At 43.7% G+C, this 23,614-nt stretch overlaps 1 protein-coding gene across 1 annotated transcript in view; it reads left to right on the plus strand.

Moving 5' to 3' along the window:
- The window catches only part of PCSK2 (proprotein convertase subtilisin/kexin type 2), a 180,136-nt gene that overhangs the window by 66,829 nt on the left and 89,693 nt on the right, over window positions 1-23,614 (plus strand). The window contains exons 3-4 of the mRNA XM_081149046.1: window positions 17,086-17,199; window positions 19,875-19,983. Of these exons, the coding sequence (XP_081005172.1) occupies window positions 17,086-17,199; window positions 19,875-19,983 (223 nt within the window). The remainder of the gene's footprint in view (window positions 1-17,085; window positions 17,200-19,874; window positions 19,984-23,614) is intronic.

Genomic DNA, 23,614 nt, shown 5'->3' on the forward strand with positions numbered 1-23,614 from the left:
TTAACTTCTGGTCATACCTGTATGCTCAGCACCAAGCAGAAGGCCCAGCACACAGTAGGCACCAAGTAAGTAGCTGTCGAAGGAACTAATGAACACATTCTTAAACAGCTCAAGCTATATTTTACCCAAAGCACTACATAGTTTGTTAGTAGCCAAAGACATGGTCCTTTTGGCTCAGAGATGAGGCAGCTCAGATTTTCAGTGATAAACCTGTCCCCTCACAACAGACATTAAAATAACCCAATGAGGCATGTGGTCCCCCTTGAGTATATGTTTCCAAATACTTTTTTTTAAATAGCTTTTTAACGTTGTTTAGAAACCTTAAGTGTACTCGACCTTAGGGCATGGATCAGTTAACTGAGTTCAATAAGCTCTCCAAAGCTAAGAGGCTAGAAATAGCAATTGCTGAACATTGTTCATTCATCTTTGAGGTGGCTGGGGTGAGCTGGTCTAAACCCTGCCCAGCTGAGGGTGGCTCTGCCCCACATGACTCTCACCCTTCTCCTGCCACCAGTGCGTTAGCCCAGGCATATTCTTCTCATGACAATGATAAAAGCAGAGGAGGTCAAGTGAGATCACGGAGACTCGTTAAGATCTAGGCTCACTCAGGGCCTACTGTCACTTCCACCCACTTGCTGTGGCCAACACAACTCAGATGATCAAAGCCAAAGTCAAAAGATAGAGAAACGCACTCCACCCACAGGAGGCCACTGCAAGGGTATGGATGCAGGGAGGGTGAAAAATCAGGTCAACAGTGCAATCTGCCACCAGATCAGAGGTCAAGTACAGGATGAGATGCACTTAGAAAAGCAAATGGCCAAATGACAATAATATCCTCAGTCGGCATGTAGGTTTAAATTCCTTCAAGAACTGATACCCCTGAAAACTGTTGAAGGATCAAAAGCAAAAAAAAAAAAAAAAGTCTGAAAACTGTGACAGCCAAAAAATAAGAAAACGTGATTTAAAATTTAATATGGAATCCTAGATGGAATAATGGGACAGAGAAAGGACATTAGGTAAAATCTAAGAAAGTCTGATTAGAGTATGGCTTTAGTTAATGGTAATGTTTAGTTGTAGGAACTGTATCATACTAACACTAGATGTGCTGTATGTGGAAACTCTCTGTACTTTCAACTGTTCTGAAAATCTAACATTCTTCTAACTAAAAAGTTTATTTAAACAAAAGAGGAGTCAGAGATGCAATATGGTTTATGATAGCAAAAACCATTTATTGCCTAGGCTCATCAAATACTTAACCTTACTACTATATTACAAAGGTCAGATTTGCAAACTAAGGAGGCAAAAGCCCTTTCCTGAGACTCTGAGACCAGAGATTATACTCACCTGGGACGTCTACTCAGAGAGGGCTTGGACGGACATGGAGAAGGCGCGTGTCAGTCACCTGTCCGCCAGGTGGCACTGCCTGCCCCAGCCCCTGAGGACCCTCCCTTTGGGCTCCTTTCAGCCTCATTCCCCTCCCACCGTGTGTCCCAGCACATATGTCCTCTACTGGTTCCTCTCCCACTTGTTTTATCAGGCTGGGTGACCCAACACTAGACTTGTAGGATTTGGGACTAACACAGTGTAAACAGGCGAACTAAAACCCGCAGCCACGGTGGGATCAGGGCAGCCCATTTCAACGGCATTTATTCTTCAAAATCTAATTTAAATCCCACTCCTCCCAAGAAAGCTTCCTTGACTGCTACTGCCTTTATCACTTGCCTTTTCTCTGGACACCTGAAGGCTTTTTCATATAACCATAAACCTTTCCTTAGGCTGCCTCAGCCTAAGTTTTTTGAAGGCAGGGACCAACTGGAATGCATCCTGTATCCTACAAAGATTTAACAAAATTCTAGGTCATATGCCCCCACCCCACCCCACCAAATACCCAGCAAAGGACAGATGCTCTGCACCCCTCCCTGGGGCAGGGCTGGCTGTCTAAGCTTGCAGGCAGCTCGCTGTCATAGCTGCCACCGCTGACCTCCACCAGTGCCATTTCCTCTTCCCGGAATTTGATATTGGCTGGGAGAATAACACGAATTAAGGCATTTGCTGCTTTCTATTACCATTTTTTGGTAAATCACTTTTTCCATATTAATGCACGAGAAAGAGATTGTCAGCAAACATACCATTTATTTCACTGAGGAGAAAGCTTTAATTGCTCAGTCATGTTTTTCTAATACAATTCGGGGCTTCCAAATTTATTTACTGCCGCCTCAATAAATCCAAGTAAATCGTGCTTTTATAAACGCACGCTATGCCCATGCTGAGAAGAGATTTGTTAATCGGCTGTGTCTGTTGAGTCCCGTGTCTCTCCACACCTGGAGCAATGTAGTAAAATTCTAGTCAATGACCGAGTGAATGTTAGCAAAGAGTTCTTACTTTGCCCCTTAAGGAGTTCTAGTTTACAGGTGGCAGAAAAATGGAAAAACAAAGAGGTCAAAGGACACTTAAGTTCACCATCTATTTTCTAAAATTAAATTTGCAAACAGAAGTTACAAAACATTTTTAAATTTAGGTTTTATTATGGATTTGGAAATATAATTACATTGCTCTTTTCTCTGACTTCTCCCTAGGGATGTTTTTGGAGTCTGAGTTTATGTGTAAGTTTTCCACAATAAAGCCTCTTCCCTGTGTAAGTGAATTTAAATACACACACATTTGTATATGTATATGTATATGTATATTTAAATGTATATGTATAGACATACATATGTTTACATATAAAAATGTATAATTTTAGCCCTAGCCAGTTTGGCTCAGTGGTTAGAGCATCGGCCCATGGACTGAAGGGCCCCGGGTTCAATTGCAGCCAAGGGCAAGTACCTCAGTTGCAGGCTGGTTCCTGGGCCCCGGTCAGAGCAGGTGCAGAAGGCAACCAATTGATGTGTCTCTCCCATACCGATGTTTCTCTCTCTCTCCCTTTTCCACTCTCTCTGAAAAGTAATGGAAAAAAATATTCTCAGGTGAGGATTTAAAAAATAATAATATAAAAGTAATATAATTTTCTCTATAATATGAATTATATATAATAACATATTATATATGTAATTTAAATATATAGCTACATGATTTAATGTTATATATTATGTATAAGTTGATATATAATTTTTATAGTAGGGACTTTTGTAATACAGATAATTAACTGTGGCTTAAATGTCAGATAATCCACATGTTTTACTGATTACACTGAACATTTGGAGTAAGAAGGTGGGGCAGCAGGGGAAAGAGGAGATGGCAAGTTCAAAGCTGGAATGATTTTGGAGATAACCTTCCAGACCAACACTGTTACTATCCTGGAAGATGAGGCCCAGAGGGGGAATTGGCTTGCCAGCGTCACACAGCCAACTTATGGCTGAGCTGTGAGTAAAATAATGAAACTGAAGCAAAACCACTAGGATTTTTGCTTGAATTGTGGAAAATCATGTAATACCACTCAAAGACTCCAGTGAATACCCCTAACATCAACTGTAACTTTGTGGAGCCCAGCAGGCAGCAGAGCTAAGACATCCAGTGTCCCCCCCACCTTCCCTTCCCCAGCCCCGAGCCAGGCTGGTGGATTACACTCCACTGGGTCCAGAACCCTGGTCGCTATTTGGTTTTCCAGCTCCACTAGCAGGTTCAGAATCATGTGAGCATGGGCTGGCTTTTAATTTAAAGTAATAATAATTAAAGAACTAAATACAGTGTGGAACAGAAACAAACCATTTCTCTCCCTTAATCACTTAGGCAGAGCAATTTGTCTCTGTATCTGGCAAACCCTTGACAGGAGTAAATCAATATTAAATCTGCAATTCAATGACTCAGAGGTTTTGGAGAAAAATAAACCTCCCAAGGCATAACCAAAAGACGAGATCGAAGATGACTTTGGGATGTTTTACAGGTTGCAATGTTCTCCTGGTGAAACCAGTAAAAAGAGAATTATCATAAATTATGAGCTTACCAAAAAAACACCTTAATTTCTTTATGTCACCTTTTAAATTTTTGAGGTTGATCTCGTAAATATGCCCCCAATTATTCAGTTCATTTTCCATGGGGGGGGGAGGAGTGTCTGCCGATAAAAAACAGGTACACTCTTTCATTACCGCAAACACTACCTGAGCATTTTTGGTGTGCTTTGTCTGATATTTAAGGTTGTAGAAGTTTAAAATGCCTGGTACCTACATTTAAGTGCACTTAATGTTCAAAAACAAATGATTATCAAGTTTAAAAGCTTAACCTTTTCAGGTCAGAGCCATCTCTATCATCATTTCAGGGAATTTACAGAGACCAACCTTCATTGTGTGTGTGTGTGTGTGTGTGTGTGTGTGTGTGTGTGTGTGTGCATGTGCGTGTGCATGTGTGTCTAATTAACACAAATAGCATCTTGCTTGAAAATTTCACACTTAATGACCCTCCCACACAAATAGTACTTGCTCAGTATTTTCCAGAATGGGAACTGGAGTCATTCCAGTATCTTGGTAGAAACAGGGGGCCTCCAGCAAGTAGAGAAACCCACCTCTATCACAAGGTCAAATGGAATTGAGAACAGGGTATTGGGTTTGATAAGTAGGAGGTCACTGATTAAGCCATTGTATAAAATTCCTGGTTAGGGCACCATCTGACATAGGTTTTTTCAGAACATTGGTTCTCAAATTGTGGTCGCCTGGACCAGCAACACCATCATTACTTGGGAACTTGATAGAAATACGAACTCTCAGCACCACCACCTGCAGACCTACAGAATCAGAAATTCTGAGGGTGGGACCCAGAAATTTGAGTTTTAACTAGTTTATCAGAAGATTCTGTCACTGCTTCTAAATTTAAGAACTACTGCTTTAAGGGAGTCTGATAACCAAAGAAACACATCTGTGTACAGCATTCAGTGTTGCTGACCTGCTAAAAGGTCAATGGTTGTCTACTGTAGCTTTCACATTCTTGGTTCTGTGAACTCTTCCTTTATTTTACTCTATGTACTAGAGTTCTGTTTGCTTATAGTCCTCTTAGCCACTGTCTTCCAAGAAGACCCCACCTTACATCATCTTTGGCTTTGCTTTCTCTAGGAATGGAAAGTTCGCAATATTTTCCCTTTTGAAAAGTATATAAATCATCCTAGCTTGGATCCCAGATCATTTTTTTTGCCATAAAGAACATTAATGGGACATTAATTGAATGAAGTGTGATGATTAGATCATAGCATTTTATCAATGTTAATTTCCTGATTTTCACAACTGAAATATGGTTATGTGATAGAATGTGATTGTTTTTAAGAGCTACACGCTGACATATTTAAACTTAAGGGGCCATACTATTTGCAACTTACTGTCAGAGTTTAGAAAAAATGTGGAGGGTGCCGGGAGAGAATTATAAAGCCAGTATGGTAAAATGTGGTATGCACTAGTTTTACTATTTTTTCTTTTGGTATTATTTCAAAATAAAACGTTTAAAAAAGAAAAGCAAATAGAGTCGTCAGGACCTATGCTCCAAATGTATGCAATTGATTTCCCAGGATCTCATGTTTCACGGTCTGTGGTGTTTTGCAGCATCACTTTCCACCCTCCAGGGTGTCGGGACACAGAGGCGCCTATGGGGAGACAGTGGGCACTAGGCCCCAGGGCAAACAGGAGCACGGAGATCATCACAGCTGGAGGTATTCCTCTCCCCTCCGACTTCCTATGACATTTATTGTCTTGATGCTTATTTGGAAATATTTAAAAGTGGTTAAAGAGCATAGCCTCTGGGCCCAAACAGCCAGGGTTCAAATCCTGCCTCATCCACTGTGGCCATAGTCAGGCAAGCCCATGTCCACATCTGCACATGGGGACCACAACCGTACCAGGGAGCAAGTAAGTGTGAAGTGCTAAGCTGTGCTGAGTACACAGCAAGTTATTCAGGATTCACTATTTTTATCATTGCCATGCACATATTTATTATGTCGCATCATGTGTTTATGGCTTTACCTCCAGATAGTTGTGTATCCGTAGTAAATTCACAGCTTGTTCAGGTTCATCTGGTTCATTCTCTCGCTTTACTACTGATGAGATGGAGAGGTTAAATAACTTGCCCCAGGGGGTGCAACTTGTCAGTACTACTTACCAATGCAAGTCATTTGTGCCTGAAGTCATTTCTGCCAGCACACTCGGCTAGGGGTTTGGGAGAGCCATGGTATGGCACTCTGGTTTTCCAGGGAAGGTTTTTAGGTGGGAAACAGCTTTCCCTGGGGTATCAGGTACCTCCTGAAGTGGGAATAACATTTCTCACCAGAGTCATCAGAATGAGAAAGCACCAGCTACCCTAGAAGCACTGAACTATAATTCATTTTTTTAATGTTTGGTATTTTGAGGACAATGGGAAGGAGCACAGTAAGAGAATCCAAAAACTGTGGGTTTCAATTTACCAATTAACTTGGGAAAGTCACTTAACTTCTCTAAACCCCGATTTCTGCATCCAGATATGGTTAGCTATATTTCCTTCCCAGTGTGGTGGCAAGGATCAAAGGAGATGACTACTAGGGACTGTGTCTGGGGCCATGGTCGTCAATGATTTTGGTCCTTTGCTCCAAGAAAAGGGGACGGCTGACTTTTTGGCAAAGAAGCTGATGGTTACAATGGAGCTGGTGAGGGTCAATAAGAAGGTGCCAGTGAGGGGTGGGGCACCCTGGCAGAAGAGTACCCAAGGGTTCTTCCCTGAGGGAAGTCAATAGGACCTAGAACTGTGTGACCAGCACTTTTCATTCACACGTGTTTGAGCCTGGGATGGAGATCTTTGCCACCAAGCAGATCACCAAGGAAGCATATAAAATAGCAATATTTCACTTTTATTCTCACATCCTCAGTCATGTTGGGTTTCCCCTGCAATTAACAGGCTCACTAGAAAAGCATTATGATATGGAGTCCAGGACATTGGTTTCAGACTGGGGTAAATCTGGTATAAAACTGACAACTGTAAAATTGTGTGACTGGGCAAGTTAGTCAAGCTTTGTGAAGCTCAAATTCCTCACTCGCAAAATGGTGGATAATTGTTGTGGTGAACATTGCCGCGTAACAAATTACCCTCATACCTAGAAACGTGAAACAATAAGAATTTTACTTGCTTCATATTTTGTAGGTCAAGAGTTTGAGAAGGGCTCAGCAGTTCCCACTTGGTGTCTCACATGGCTGCAGTCATGTGGCCTACTCACACAGCTCCAGGCTGGGAGTCCAGCCAAGGATGTTGACCAGAGCACGTAGGCAGCAGGCTCTCCGCCATGGTGGCCTTGAGTCAGTTGGACTTCTGTACATGGTGACTGGCTTCCCTAGATCAAAACAACTAGGTAGCCTTTTCTGACCTGTTGTTGCAAGTCAGATGGCATCACTTCAACCATGCTCTACTGGTCGAAACAATCACAAGCTCCCTTGAATCAGGGGCAGAGGCAGAGGGCCCAGCTCTTGAGGGGAGGGCCATTCTAGAATTCACAGATGTGTTTTAAAGCTGTCACAATACTAATACCATGTTAGAAGATTACTGAAATGACTAGACATATAGGAATTACGAGGTATCTTGCATATGGTGTTATTTTTGAGATTTTTATAATTATTGGCTTATAGCAGGATAAGACGCTGCTTGTCATCAGCTGGAGAGATGCGTTTATAAAAGAAACACAGGGAGATGGTGTCGTTTCTTCAAGCCACAGTTTTATATAAATGGAGTCACTTGAATCCATGCTAGCAACCAGTTGAATGCCATCGATTGCTTAGATGAATTGACCAAATGCCTTCTCCAGGGCCCTAAGATGAATTGATCGCCTGCTCTCCTCCCCAGCACTGTGTGAATGTCACTGAATAGTGAGAGGCTGTCTAAATGGTCAGGGATATTGATTTTCTTTTCTACCTTTTTTGAAAGCTCTTTGCTTACCAGGTGCTGAGCAAACATCAGGCAAATGGCAGACCACGTAGAAATAGACCAAGTGAGGAGCAACAAAGGCAGTTATGGCTTTCTGAACACGAAGCTGGTTAAGCTTCAGGTGCTCCCTCCACACACACTCTCCTTTTAGATTGGAAAGCACACACCACTGTTCACCCTTTGTTTGCCAACTGATAATAGACCTTACCCAGATGGTACTAAGTAGCATCATGGAAACTATTTCCAACCAATCCATAGAAGTTAAGCCCTAGCCCTCACTGACTGAGGCTGAGTTGAACAGTGTTGAGGGTAGGTGACACTGTACATTTCAGAGGATGCAGTGTGCATCCCAGGATTCCAAGTACAAAATTGATTCTACCCTTGGAAATGATAAGGAAGGCCCGTCTTACCCTGCCTCAGTGGTGACAAACACGGGATTTCTTTAATATAGGGGACATTCAAGAAAACAAGTCACCATCTGAAACACTCAGTAGACCCTCCCTATCTGAATATCACCATTGCAGTTCACCCCATAATCTGAGTTTATACATCTTGTTTCCTAGATGTGATGTTTCTCAGATTTGTGATCACCTTAGCTCCCTTCCTCTGGACACAAAATTGCCAGAGCCCTCCTGAAAGTGTTCCAGATGGTGCCTTTCTGGAACATCGCAATCTCTAGGACCTGTGAATACATTATGGTACATGGCAAGGAGTAATTAAGATTGCTAATCAGCTATCTTTAAGATAGGGAGCTTATCCTGATTATCCCAGGGGGCCCAGCGGGTCCAGGTTTTAGGAGTGGGAAGCAGAAGTGTAGGTCAGAGTGATATCATGCAAGAAGAATCTGACCCACTGTTGCTGCCTTTGAAACTGGTAGAAGGAGGTCATGAGCCAAGGAATGCAGGTAGCCTGCGGAAGGCAGAAAGGGCAAGAAAATGGACCTTCTCCTAGAGACTCTAGAAGGACCACAGCCATACTGAAACGTTGATTTTAGACTTCTGACCTCCAGTCTGTGTTGTTTGAAGCCACTAAGTTTTGGTAATTTGTTACAGCAGCCATAGAAAACTAAGACACTGCAGAATGAAAAGCTGTTTTCTCCTGGCATTTCTCAGGGCGCAGATCTGAGCACGTGGTTTGTTCCGTGCCTTCCAGGGCCGCTACTGCAAAGTCAATTCATTACTTTCATTTGTTCTGCATCACGGTGCTGGGCTAATTAATGCCCATCACTGGGTGTTCCATGCAGAAGTGTGTTAAGAATCAATCTCTCTCTGACCTTTATTCCTTGTTTGTGTTTTGTCATTCGTGGGCTGCTTAGCTTGACATATGAATTACTCTCCAGCTGCTTGGTGAGGGGGATGCACAGTCACCAGCCCCCAAATATTTCTGACATATGCCAATTGCAGTTTCAACACACATTTTCTTTCCACCCCATCACCCTGGAATTGTTCCATTGGCAACTAACGAAATACCAACAGGAGGAAGGAATTGACAAGGCATTGCTGTTGACAAAGGGGTGAGCCTTTGAGGAAGATTAAAAATAGATGCCCTTTAGGAAGAAAGAATTGAGGAATTGAATCTTCTCTCTTCTTTCACTCTAGGCTATTGTCCGAATCCAAAAAATCAAAGCTTCTTCAGCATTTGTGAGTTTAAGAAAAGGAGATTGTGGATTTTCAAGAATCCATTTGTTTTGTTAAGAATTTCTAGCAGGCAGCTTTTTGGTGTGTTCCCCACTGAAAACTTATAAAAGAAACAATACTGCAACTTTTGTCATAGCAAGTAAATGGTGACTGTATTCTTCACGCCGAAGACATGCTGTGCATAAAGAACATGTCCAGGAGCAAACAACTTTGGGAGGGTATTTCAGCATTCCCTCTCATCCCCTTGCTCTCAATCCTCTCTCTTCTAGAGGCACCCAATTCTAAACCCTGCATCATTTGTTGCTGCTTTCGGTAACTCTTCTCCCTGGCTTGCAAGATACTGCCCAAGAGTTTCCAAATTACCTTTTCCATAAACTTTCGTTCCTTTCTTGCACCAATCTCAACCAGCATCAATGAGAAAAGCAGTCTAATTAAGGAGTTCACGCACGGGCATTGGTAAGTGATAACACCTGGATGTGTTGCCTTTCTCAGAGGACTTGTTTTCCTAAACTTTTTAAATAGAGACATAATCAACCTAGATCATGAAGGCTTAAAATGAAAACTTAACTCTTCGTGGCGGGAATTCAGTCAGTGTGCATGTGCCCAGGGGAAGTGATTTGGGTTGTGGAAGCTTTCTTAGTGCCCCTCAAATCAAATTATTTGCACCACTAATTAAAATCCTGCCCCTGCTTCCACCCCCACAGATGAAATGGATTCCGTAGAAATATTCTACACCATAATTTTAAACAGTAACATTTACAGTGTGTCTCATAGTTCCCAAGAAAAGATTATTTCACATGATCCTCACCATTAAGCCTATATGGTCAAGAATTCCACCATCTCCATGCTATACATCAAGGGGTAGACAAACTTTTTCCATAAAGGGCCAGAGAACAAACACTTTAGGCTTTGTGAGCCGTATTATCTCTGTTACAGCTACTCAACTCTGCCATTGTGGCGTGAAAGCAGCCAGAGGCAGAATGTAAACAAATGGGCACAACTCTGTTCAACAAACTTCATTTACAGAAAACAGGCAGTGGGCCAGATCTGCCAATCCCTGCTCTAGATGAAAGAAACAGTTCAGAGAACTTGAGGGACCTACCTCAGAACACATACAAATAAAACGTAAACCTACCCAGGGCCTGGTCCCTTTCTTTCAGATTCCACACCTAGTGCTTGTCCCTCCCTGTGTTTCAGTTACAGTGTTTAGCACTTGGTATTCATGACTTTGGATTAAGTCACCCACACTTTCCACCCACTCCCTCTTTTCCCCACACACATTTGAGCAGCAGCAGCTGGTACTGGGCCCCCATCATAGCCTGAAGTCATGAAAACAGAGTGAAGGTGACTGACCCAGAGGACCAAACCAAGCAACCCTGATGCTATTAGCTCTCCCTAAAGAGGCTTGCCAGCCACGGAGAGCATAATTAATGAGACTTGCACTGCAGAGTCTGTCAGATTCACCTGTTCCTTCCAGACGCACGTTAGTGAGCCCTCCCTCCAGCAAAGAGTTCGGACTAGGTATCCTCGAGGCACCCCCACCCTGCAGCTTCCTTCTGGTTCACTAGCAGAACAGGACCATGCACCAGCGTCACGGTGGAAGCTTTGCAGGGGACGAAGCTTCAGGAAGCTGTGTTCCTGCGCTGTGCTAGGGCTGTTCATTCCCAGCTGGGCACCAGAGCACCTTCTCTACGGGCCTTGCCAGCTTCTCTTCACCTCCCACCGCTGAGTGCCTTCCTGGGGAGGAGGAGCACTGTGCTGGGGCCACAGCTGAAGTGACGGACAGAGCCTTCTCCTCACTTCTCTCTCCCTCATCTTCCCGCTCCTCCTTCCACCTGTCCACTCAGGAGCCTGCTGTGTTAGACTGAGGTCCTCTGCCCACCTGCGATGGAAAACAGAGCCGTCCACATGGCCCAGGCAGGCTCTCCTTAACTATACTGTGTCCATGGCCAAAGCTACTAATATATGAATATATGAAGGTGGCTTAGTCTTGCTTTGCTTTTCCACACTCATCTCTCAGGAGAACCTCACTGAGGGGGCCATGTCATTTTTGCCAAGAGAGCATGCAGGGGTACCTGGTATCTCTGGAAAATTGTCCTCTCAAGTGTACCCCAGTCTAGCCATCCCTGCCTCCACATCTGGCATAGCACCTACCATCTTTTTTTTTTTTTTTAATTTATCTCTATTGTTGAAAGTATTACAGGTGTCCCATTTTTCCCCCCAATTGACCCCCTCCTCTTTGCTCCCACCCCCTCCCCAGGCCTTCACCCCGTTATTAACTGTGTCCATGGGTTATGCATATATGCATATAACTTCTTTGGTTAATCTCTTCCCACCCTCCACCCCCCCTTCCTTCTTTTCTCTGAAATATGATCGTCTGTTGCATGCGTCAATGTCTCTGGATCTATTTAGTTCGTCAGATTCTTTTGTTCATCAGCTTCTTCTTAAAGAAGACCCTTCGACATTTCCTGTAGTGCTGGTCTGGTGGTGATGAACTCCTTTAGCTTTTTCTTATCTGTGAAGCTCTTTATCTGACCTTCAATTCTAAATGATAGCTTTGCTGGGTAGAGTAATCTTAGTTGTAGCTTCATGTTTTTCATCACTTTGAATATTTCTTGGCCACTCCCTTCTGGCCTGCAAGGTTTCTGTTGAGAAATCAGCTGACAGTCGTATGGGCTCTCCCTTGTAGGTAACTAATTGCTTTTCTCTTGCTGCTTTTAAGATTCTTTCTTTGTCTTTAAACTTTGGCATTTTAATTATGATGTTTCTTGCTGTGGGTCTTTTTGGGTTCCTCTTGTTTGGGACCCTCTGTGCTTCCTGGACTTGTAAGTCTATTTCTTTCCCCAGGTAGGAGAAGTTTTCTATAATTATTTTTTCAAATAAGTTTTCAATTTCTTGCTATCTTTCCTCCCCTTCTGGCACCCCAATAATACAAATGGTGGGCCTCTTGAAGTTGTCCCAGAGGCTCCTTATACTATCTTCATATTTCTGGACTCTTTTTTCTTTTTGCTCTTCTGGTTTCCTCATGTTCCAAATTGCTGATTTGATTCTCAGCATCCTGTACTCTACTGTTGAGTCTCTGTAAATTATTCTTCATTTCAGTTCGTGTAGCCTTCATTTCAAATTGGTACTTTATTATGTTATCGATTTTCTCAGTTATTTTCATAATAACATGCTTGAGCATCCTTATAAACAAAATTCTGAACTCTGTATCTGTTAGCTTGCTTGGTTCTATTTCATTTAGTTCCTCTTCTGGAGATTCCTTCTGTTCTTTCCTTTGTGACATGTTTCTTTGCCTCCGCATTTTGACTGCTTCCAGGTGTCTGTTTCCATGTATTAGGTAGAGCTGCTATGTCTCCTGGAATTTGTAGAGTGGCTTTGTGTAGCAGGTGTCCTGTAGGGTCCAGTGGCCCAGCCTCCCCAGTCCCCTGAGCTGGGCCTTCTAGGTGCTCCCCTGTGTGGGCTGTGTGCACTGTCCTGTTGTAGTTGAGCCTTGGTTGTTGTTGGCATCACTGGGAGGAATTGACCCCCAGGCCAATCAGCTGTGAGGACCAGCTGCAACTACAGCCAAAGAGCTGCTGTGCTGGATACACCCCTATGGAGCAGGATTTACTTCAGTGGAGCTTTGGTGTTCACCAAGTGCGCCCCTTGAGTGTGTCACTCGTGGGTGTGCTAGGGTTATAATCCAGCGTGGTCGAGTCTGACCACCAGGTACATTGTCTCTGGGGTCTCCGGGGAGGTGCAAAGTCAGCCTGTGCCAGTGCCCTGCCCAGGGCCACCCAGCATGAGCTACACAGCAAACCGTAGTTGGCTGCTACTTGTGCTGGGCTTGGAGGGGCCCAGGAGAGGCCAAGCTATGAGCCAATGCAGCTGCCGCTAGTGCCAGGCCTGGGGCCACTTATCAAGCCCTAGGGTGCCCGCTGCTGCTTGTTTGAGAGGTTTTAGGAAAGTCCTAAGCATGAGGCTCGAGAGGCCACTTGCACAGAAAAGCCCCTGGAAACGGCCTGGATGAGCTGCAGGTGGGGAGGGGCGGGGCCTGCGGGAATCACGGGGCGGGGCCAAAGGTGTGAGTCAGGTGCCGGCGATTCAAACATGGCGCCTGCCTGCCGGCTGTGTGCGGAGAGGACTCGCCACAGGAGCCATGGCCTCCGCCAGCCCTTCTGCCTGGGAGGAAGCCGCCCTCCGCCTCTCGCCCAGATCTCAGGCAGGTTGGTTCCTCCCCGAGTGTCCCGGGTCCTTTCCGGCTGCTGCCCGGCGCTGGGCTCAGAGGGAGCGTCCGAGTGAGTCCGTGCGGGGCCCTTTAGAGGAGCTGCTGGGGCTCCCGCAGCCTGTGTGACCCTCAGGGACAGTCCCCACTGGTTTCATAGCCCAGAGGTATGGGGACGTCTCTTCCCCACCCTGGAGCCCTGGGCTGGGGGCCTGTGTGGGGCTGGGACCCCTCCCTCTTCCAGGAAACCTCAGCCTCCGAGATTCCCTCCCAGGTTTATCTGGAGGCACAGGGTGTGGGCCCGCGGCCCGTCTCCGGGATTCAGCCCTGGTCTGCTCGCGTCTCCGCCCCTCCTGCCGGTCTCGGTGCTTCCTCAGTTCCCTGGTTGTGGGGCTTCTGTTCAGCCAGATCTCAGGAGGCTCTGAGTGATGGTTGTTCTATATTTTAGTTGTAATTTTGATGTGGTTGCGGGAGGCGGCGGGTCGACTGTTACCTGCGCCGCCATCTTGATTCGTCCCGACCGCATCCCTACCATCTTTTAATATCCTTTTCCCTAATATAATCTCCTAAATCCAACTCATGACATGCCCCCACCATCCTGGCAACAGGAGCAAGAGGAAGATCAAAATCATCCTGAAGTGCAACCCAAGTAAGATGCACATGAGCCAGCAAACGTGGGAGCTGGGATTGGGCCTCTGTGCTTCACTCCGCTAAAAACATCCTTCGATCCCTCCCTAATTACATTGACTTATCTCGGTGTATCTTGTATACAGGGCTTTAGTTGAAAGATAGAGATTTGTTAATATCTTGTCACTGAGATGCAGTGACTGGAACTGTGGCCAGAGGCACGCAGCCATATCCTGTCTCCTCAATTGATTGTCTTCATTCTTGCAAGATGGGCAAACCTCGATAAATGAGGGCGATCAATACGGTGCATTCAGCCATGATTGTGGCTTAACTCCCTGTTCTTTGAAAAGTTAAGCCCCGTGATTTGCCTATAATTGGGCTTTCCAAAAAGCCATGCCTGCCTGCTTTAGGGGGAAATTAAGTAGCCAGACTCCCTGACTGTGCTGCCTGTTCCCTCCCCTCACTCTCCCTCCCAGCAATTGACCTCCCTGGGTCATGTCTGTCCTCCCCACGCCTCTCTCATTTCTAGATCCCTGTTTGGATCTTGACAGCCAAGGCCAGCAGTTGGTAGCAAAGCAGATGAACTAGAACATCTGAGCTTAGGGGTCGTCTCCTTCCTCCATCATCTTCCACATCACCCCCAGCAATGGCTGGTTCTGGGTTCCTTGTTTTATAAACCGTGTTCAGCTTATCAGTTCAAACACTGCCTTGAAGAGGCAAAGGCAGAAAGAGGTACAGATGTGCTCTTAATTGAGGAGAGGGATGGAAGGCGAAAGGCGCAGTGGAGTTGCTCTGGTAAAATTTGTGCTGGGCACATGTGTTAAATTTGGCTTTAAAAGTTGAACCAGAATTGTCAAATATCCATCTGCTCGTTTTTAATAAAATAATACCCAGCAATAAACACTCTTGCTTTCTTATATTTTTTATCTGTACCTGTTCATTCTTCCCTGCCCACCACCACCTTGACTTGGACCCTCTTGTCCCATATCAGAGTTCTTAATTGCAAGCAACAGGAATTGATTCTCTGTCACTTAAGCAGAAGAGAATCTATTGGAAAGGTATGGGAGTTTACAATATATGGGAGGCTGAAAGATTAGTCTTGAGGGAGCCCCAGGGCTAGCCTGTAGGATTTAGATCCTGGAAGAGAGATACCCACTGAGGCGCCTTTGGAGCAGAGAGCACCTTCAGTGTCTTTACAGCAGGCAGATGCCTCAAATTTCACTTTGACTAACATAGACCTAGTGGATTCTAGGTAATCCCCCAAATATGCTGGGGAGAGTTAGAAAAAGGAGAAATAAATGTTGGGCAGAAAAATATAATTTAAATAAGTAATAAGTATCCAGCACTCACTTTTTTATATATTTGCATAGTCTGTGAGTTTGTAGATGCTCAGAGACTAGCCACAGCTATCGGATGATAAATTAGTTTTTGCCCAAGTGAAAGAAAGTTTCCTGGTTGAGACAGAGCCCAGCTGTTGCCAGGAGCCTGTTTAAACTAATTCATTCCCTAAGTTTTATTGCCATCCAAGGGCTTAGGGTTCTGTTTTACTGTCCAAAAATGAAGTGTTGTCATTGCAAAAACAGCAGCACCATCCATCAAGTTCTCTTCACAGGCCCCTCACTTGCCTTCTAGAGCATTTCTGTGGACTTACTGGCTCTCCAAGCAGGTTTTTTGTTTGTTTTTTTGTTTTTGGCTGATTCCCAAATGTGATAGCACAGTACTGTCAACAAATAGAAAGGCTGGGAAGCCCTCCAGAAAAATGATTTATGAGGTTTCATTCTCCCTCCCTGAATTCATATCACTATCCTTTCCTTCATAGTGTTAGGGTTTTAATTTGTGATGCGGGCTGCGAAAGATTTCACAACTGAGAAGAGATAGATGCAAAGAAGGAATTTATTTTACTTTCCACATGAAAGGGAAAGTGTCCATGCATGCTAATCAATACAAGGGCAAGAAACAAAGGGTGGTCTGGGGTTTAAGCAGATATGTTGCTAGGCAACAAGGAAGAGAGGGGGGTTGGGTCATTAGGAAGTTGAGCAGATACCGGAGAGGTTGTCTTGAAAAGTTACAGTTTGTTTCTTTCCAGGAGACAGTCCGGCAGATGTCCTGGGAAAGTGTCTTAGTATTTTTCCTAAGACTGCAAAACATGCTTAGAACAAAAGTCATGAATAGTTCCAAAGAGGCTTGTTTGAAGGGGAGGGGGAAAGGGAACTTTCTAACTAGAGGCTCCTTGGTGTGAATTATCTCTGATTTGTGAAAACAGCAGGGAAGAGGGTAGCCTGGAGAGTAGCTTATCTTCTCTGCAGTTTGAACAGAGGGGCTGTTCAAATTAGCACCAAAAATCTTGGGGTTTAATTACCAGGTGCTTCTCATAAATTGTGGAAGGCCACAACAAAGAACAAGAGGGGCCCTTCTCCTGTCCTTACACATGGGAGGGTTCCTTTGCCCTGTTCCCTTCGCTTAATGGCCCTACTACCTTGTCTGCTCTGAGAGTGCTTTTCTCCACCTAATTCTTATTTAAGGAAACTCATGTTCGGCCATCACCAAGCCCATTTGCTCACTGCAAGGAAAACTAATTGCTCTTGGAAAATAATCTCATATACACTTTAGTGAGAGTGTATATGAGATGAGCTTGGCTTCAGCTGAGGGAAAAAACATCTTATATATAAATGGAACTTGAATTCATGGAAATGAATTTCAAAAGAGGGCTGCTTAGGTTGATATTCAGGTAATGTGCCGGTATTGTCATTCCAGGTAAAGATGGCCCTGCAACAAGAAGGATTCGACCGCAAAAAGCGAGGGTATAGAGATATCAATGAGATCGACATCAACATGAATGATCCTCTTTTTACAAAGCAGTGGTATCTGGTAAGTGTCTGTGTATTACTCCTAATGTTTCTCATTTCGAGATTTCGGATTTTTAAAATGCATTTCTATTTCCTCATTATTCTTTGGGACATTTGCCAGCATCCGACTCCATGAACTGCTCTGTCCCCTCTGACACGTATTGATTTTCTGTCACGACCCAAGCATCTCATTCTCTAATCTGCTTTCTTCTGAACTGCTAAGTAGCCTTGGTCTCCTAGGGTCAAAGCAAGTAGCAGCAGCAGATTAGATTCTCCCAGGCTCTGAGAAAGTGCTCCAGTGTGTGAATGAAGACTTGCGAACACATGTAAAAGTCAACATGAAGGTCTGGGAAGAGTTATGTGGGTTCTCAACAGTCCAAGTAATGGCAGGACATGATGAAACCACAGGCATAAGACAAGGAATCGGGTGACTTCACAAGAGACAAACAAGAGACCTCGAAGACTAAAGTAACAGAATAGCATCTATCAGTGTTTCCTCAAATAATGGCAGGAAGTCAGTTCCACGGGACCTAGCTGATGCAGGAATCAAGGCTGGGAAACCCATCCATCTATCTGTTAGTGAATATTTTCTGGCTCACTGAGAGCCCATCCATTTGGATGGGTTGACTTATGTTTAAAAGGCGGTGCCCAAGGCCTCCAAACAAACCAAACTGCAGGGCATATTGAGGAAAAGGAGTGACTAATTTATGAATGTGAGTAAAGCTTTATTTAAGATTAAAAGATGTTGAGCAAGAGAGAAAAGAAATTATGACCCGTGGACTGCTACATAATAGGAATGCATCACAACCCCCTCTTGAGGCCTCAGAACTTGACCAAACCTTCTGCTTTTTGGCATGGAGTTCCAAAAATTCCACCTGAGTAGCCAAATAAATTTATGTGTACAGTCAGCCCTTCATATCTACAGGTTCCACATCTATGAATTCAACCAACTGCAGGTTGAAAATATTCCCCAAAAAAAAAATCCCAGAAATTTCCAGAAAGCAAAACTTGAATTTGCCACAATCAGTGCACCATGCTGAGCCCATGCAAATGAAGTGATGTGTAGGCATGTCCTGCTGTAACCTGTAAGCAAAACATGTTATATGCAAATACTAAACCATTTTATATAAGGGACTTGAGCATGCACGGATTTTCATATCCACAGGGGCTCCGGAACCAATCCCCCTTGGATACAGAGGGATGACTGTACTAGTCAGGATAGGCTAGGTTTCTTGCAATAACAACCCTCAAATCACAGCGGCCTAACAAAATCAGAGTTTCTCACTCACGCTATGCGTCCGATGCTTTGTAACCCCTTGGGAACGCAGGCTGATCAAGCTCCATCTCTGTTCCTTCTTCATCCCTGCTTTCATGAGCACATCAGGGGAGGGAGGGCAAACTGCACAATGGCTCTTAAAGCTTCTGGGTGGCTGTGACCAATGGCACATATTCCATTGACCAAACCAGTCATGTTGTCACTCTCACTTCTAAGGGAATGGAGAGGTATAATCTTACCATAGGTCTGGAAGAAGAAGAGCAGCCATTTTTATGAAGAGAACTGGCATTCACATGATGTTTTAGCAACACTGTAATGGCCAAATTGGTCACTGTGAGCTTCTGACAATACAGACTCAGATGTCACTATTTTTTTACGATTCCTCTTTGAGAAAATCTGTACAGGACAAAGAAGTGTGGAAAGAAGGTAGTGAGCACATTTATTTGGGATTTTTTCTTTTTTTTCCTTTATTTCATCTTTGAATTTTTTTAAGGGGGAGGAGATTATATATAGATAGATATAGAGAAAGAGATTAGATGATGATATAGATGATAGATGATAGATAGATAGATAGATAGATAGATAGATAGATAGATAGATAGATAGATAGATGATAGATGATGATAGATAGATGATAGATAGATGATAGATAGATAGATAGATAGATAGATAGATAGATAGATAGATAGATAGATAATAGATGATGATAGATAGATGATAGATAGATAGATAGATGATAGATAGATAGATAGATAGATAGATAGATAGATAGATAGATAGATGATAGATAGATGATAGATAGATAGATAGATGATGATAGATAGATGATAGATAGATAGATAGATAGATAGATAGATAGATAGATAGAATTAGAATTAGAATATGCACTAAAGTTGAGCCAGCTATCTTTAATTCAGCTCAACGAATCTGTTTAAGCAAGATTGGTGTGGTAGTACTGAAATCACAAAGGTAAATGGAACATCTCCCTCTTGCAGAGGATGGTGTATATAGTAAGAAAATCACACCCAAGAGTAGTTCGAAGCAGGTGCTAAGTTCACAACATGAGACGCTAACCAAGACCTACAACACCGAGCACTTAATTCTCAACAGCGGAGGGTTTCTTGCAATGGCAGCCCTAAGGACGTTAAAGATCACAATCTGGTCATAAAAGATGGGAGGATTGAAACTGTGATTGCACACTTATAAAAAATATAAAACATCAATCGTGTATATTGAAACATTAAGGGAGAAGGCTAGAAGAAGTGGGTGAGGGGACACCCAAAATACTGGTTCAAGGACGATGTGGCTTTTGAGCTGGCCCTGGAATATCAGGTGGCTGCAGAGCATATCAAGCCAACATTTACACAGTGCTTTATTACACCAAATTAATAACAGTCTCTGTTTTGGAATTCCTGCACCAGATCAATACCGGACAAGCAGATGGCACTCCTGGCCTTGATCTGAATGTGGCCGAAGCCTGGGAGCTGGGCTACACAGGGAAAGGTGTTACCATTGGAATCATGGATGACGGTGAGTGTTACATCGCCCTTTACATCATTTGGAAGCACGTGTATCTTTGCATGCCGTTAGCATATAAGGGAGTCCTTGTTTTGGAGGTAGAATAGCCAGATGCTGGGCCTGATGACCATCTATACTATGGCCAAACCTTCACCTTCCTCCAAACCCATGGTCCTCAAATTTGAGGATATCCTTTAAAAATCTTTGTTGAGTTAATAAATTTAGAAAGCTAAAATAATAAACAAATGAAACGTGATCATCACTCAACATTAATTTCTTAAGCCACTGCTTTACTTTACCTAAAAACATCTTCTAAACCTCTTTATAGTTACCATCTATTTCTCTAGATCCACACTGGCCAGTGTACTAGCCACTAACCATATGTGGCTATTTATGTTTAAACTTTAATTAGTTAAAGCTAAATAAAATTGAAAATTCAGCTCCAAGCTTCATTTCAGGTTCTCATAGCTGCTGGGTCTAAAGGCTGCTGAGATTCAAGCCAGCTCCATTTTTAATCACAGAAATTTCTATTAGACCGTGTGGCTCTAGCTCCATGAGACAGCTTTTTTAGCAGCAGGATTGAGGTTTAGAGAATTTTTTTACTTTGTTGTTACTTTCAGAATGAAGCCTTGTAAAGCAGACTTCAATAACATTTTATAACACATGCCCCCTATAACGTTATCCCAAACACTTGCCAGATAAAGATTTAACAGTTTATTTTCTATCATTTGTGATATGAAAACCAGTGGGTTGGATGAATTGTTTTTCTAACTACACATGTCCTTGGCTCTGCCAAGATCCTGGAGCATCTCTGCCCTGTAGTCATCTCATTGGGGATGTACTGTCTGTCGCCCTTCATTAGCCGTCTGAGGCTTCCAGTAAAAGCTCCACTGTGCAGTTCTGGCCCAATTACCTATAAAGGCTATACAAAGATGAAACAATGGATGGAGCCTTTCCCTTCTGAAGATCCTCAAAGAACACTATGTTCTCTAAAGCAAGCCTTTGAAGCAGAATTGATGGAAAAACAAGGGGAGCCAGAGTGATTAAAATTGCTGCTGTCTTTGTGTGGGCTCATTAAATAGCAACATAAAAACAATGCCTCACTGTTTTCTGATGTGTTCAACGTTTTGAAGTGGATGTAAAAGCTTTCTCCAGTGGCCGAGGGCTTTCACAAGAAGAAAGAGCTCTGCGCAAGAGTGTGTGTGCGTGTGGGGGGCTCATAACAGCCTCTTCCTTCCTGATGTTCTGGTTTAGAAACCAAAGTGGCTGAGGCCAGCTCACCCAGGAGAAAGATGCACCTAGGTTTGGGGAAAACCTGCCTAGGATATATTGTAGTGACCATTTCATATAGCATATCTACTGTGTGCCCCTGGCTAGGTATTAGAGAAGCACCCTAAAAGCGGCCCTATAGTGACAATAGCCATGCACCCCGCTCTTACGAAACCTCCAACACCCTGTGACTCCTACTTCAGAACTCTTTAAATATAGCCCCCTTGCCTGTGTGTCCATCACCCCTTCCGAAAACAGCCAAGCCGACTCCTGGCTCTGCTCCATGTTTCCTGGCTTGCAAGGCCAAGTCCTTCAGAAAGTTTTGACAGAATTTGTTTGATGTTATTTCGTCTGCTGATTAGTGGCCTTTGGGATTCCAAAACAGCAAACTCTCTGCCTCCCAATTAAAACTCCTAACTTTTCTGTTGTTTTGGCCACCTACTAATTAAGTAGCTTTAAACAACCACCGTATTGTTACCTCTCACAGTTCTGTGGGTTGACCAAGCTAAGGTGGACAGTTCTGCTGCTGGCCTTTCTGGGGTCTCTAGTGCAATTGGAGCCAGAAGATGGCTGGGACTAGATTCAACTGGAGGCTCCCCTCAGCTCCATGCAGTCCCAGCCTTTCCACTCCACACGGTCTCCCCAGCAATGTAGATGGGCTTTATTACAGATGGCTCAGGGCTCCCAAGAACATGCATTCTAAGAAGTAGAAGCTGCCAGTCTCTTTAAGGTCTACGCCTGGAATGAGCAAGTATCACTCAGCCACTCTGTTGGATCTAATCGCAGGGCCAAATTTCAGAGAAGGCCTAACAGATTCTGACTCCTGATACAGAGAGAGAAAAAGGATTTGTGACACTCTTTAATTCAGCATGTGCTTATTAAGTGTGATAACTGAGGGGGGAAAAAGACTGCCAAGCCATTCCCCAAATCCACTGTTGATGAGCACATTTGGGATAAGAGTGGCCCCCAGTGCAAGGAGGACAAGTCCAGATGCTTGGCAGCCTCTCACCATGCCACTCAAGTGGGCGTCTCTGCCCCAACACCTAGAAATGGGAAGCAGTGAGGGTGTGGCTGGGAGCATCAGAGCTATAATTTCTCTCTCAGCTGCCTGGACAGGTGAATGGCATGCTATCATTTCCCAGATACATTCTCAGCAAGATATCAGTGCAAAACAAGACTAAAGATAGGCACAGATGCTGACCCTGACACCTAAGAGCAAAATAATGTAATATTGTATAAAGCACTGGCTTTCTGTATTTTGGTCTGTGTGGCAAATATTCTATTACCTGTATGTAAAAGGTTCAATTTGTGGTTGAACAAATTGGTTCACAACTTGGAAAATCTCACAACTAATCCTGAAAAAAAGGTTCTTTTTTTAAATATTGTTGACATACATGTAATATTATATTAGTTTCAGGTGTACAACATAGTGATTCAGCAATTACATACCTTATAAAATAATCACCATAGGTCTAGTAACCATCTGCCACCATACAACACTATTATATCATCTCTATGCTTTGATAACCTAGCTTTAATAGCCGTTCATTCTTCTCTGGTTGCCCAATTCAAAACTCAGTCATCATTTCCTCTGCTGGATCCAGTGACTTGATTGATGCTCCATAAATATTTGCTGCCTTCAGTTAGATCAACAATGTCATTTCCAGACACTGCACATCAGTAGGAGAACTCTGGTTAATTATTGCCCAAAGGGGCAGAAAGCATTTCTTAAGGGTCTATGCTGACATTCCAGGCAAGTAGATGTCAGCAAGGACCCCATTTAATGGTGATAATTCACCCCTTTTGTTGTAATGGAATTGCTTGGTGTTGGAAATTTGACCTGGAAAATGGTATGTGACCATACCAAGGTATGGGAATGGTCAAGAGTCACCAGCCCAGGCATGATCCAGGGCAAGCAACTGTTTTTTAAGGTCAAAGATGGTCAGGGATGGTATGGTCTAGACTTTTAACTGATATCAGATGGAGCCAAGGCAGTAAGACTGAAGATCGGTGAGGTGGGGTCAGAGAGAGCTTCAAGCTGAAGTAACAATAAGAACTAATGTTTATTGAGTACTCACTATATACTAGGCACTGCTTAACATTTTGGAAACACAGCCACAATTATTCTCTAGGATTAGTCCTATTATTATCCACATTTTGCAGATGAAGTAACTGAGGTTTAGAAAGGCAAGAAACTGCCCAAAGTCTCACAACTAATCCTAACCACCATCCTCAGTACTTGAAACCTGCCCCTTGGCTCCACCTCCCTGGTGGGACTTTGTGAATGGGATTCATCCATGTCAGTGGAGATCCAAGCTTAAGAACAACAGTCACCCACACCCTTCGGAGAGATTCAGAGCTCTGCGTCACATAG

This window comes from Miniopterus schreibersii (assembly GCF_964146895.1).
Source record: "Miniopterus schreibersii genome assembly, chromosome: 10".
Lineage (NCBI taxonomy): Eukaryota > Metazoa > Chordata > Mammalia > Chiroptera > Miniopteridae > Miniopterus > Miniopterus schreibersii.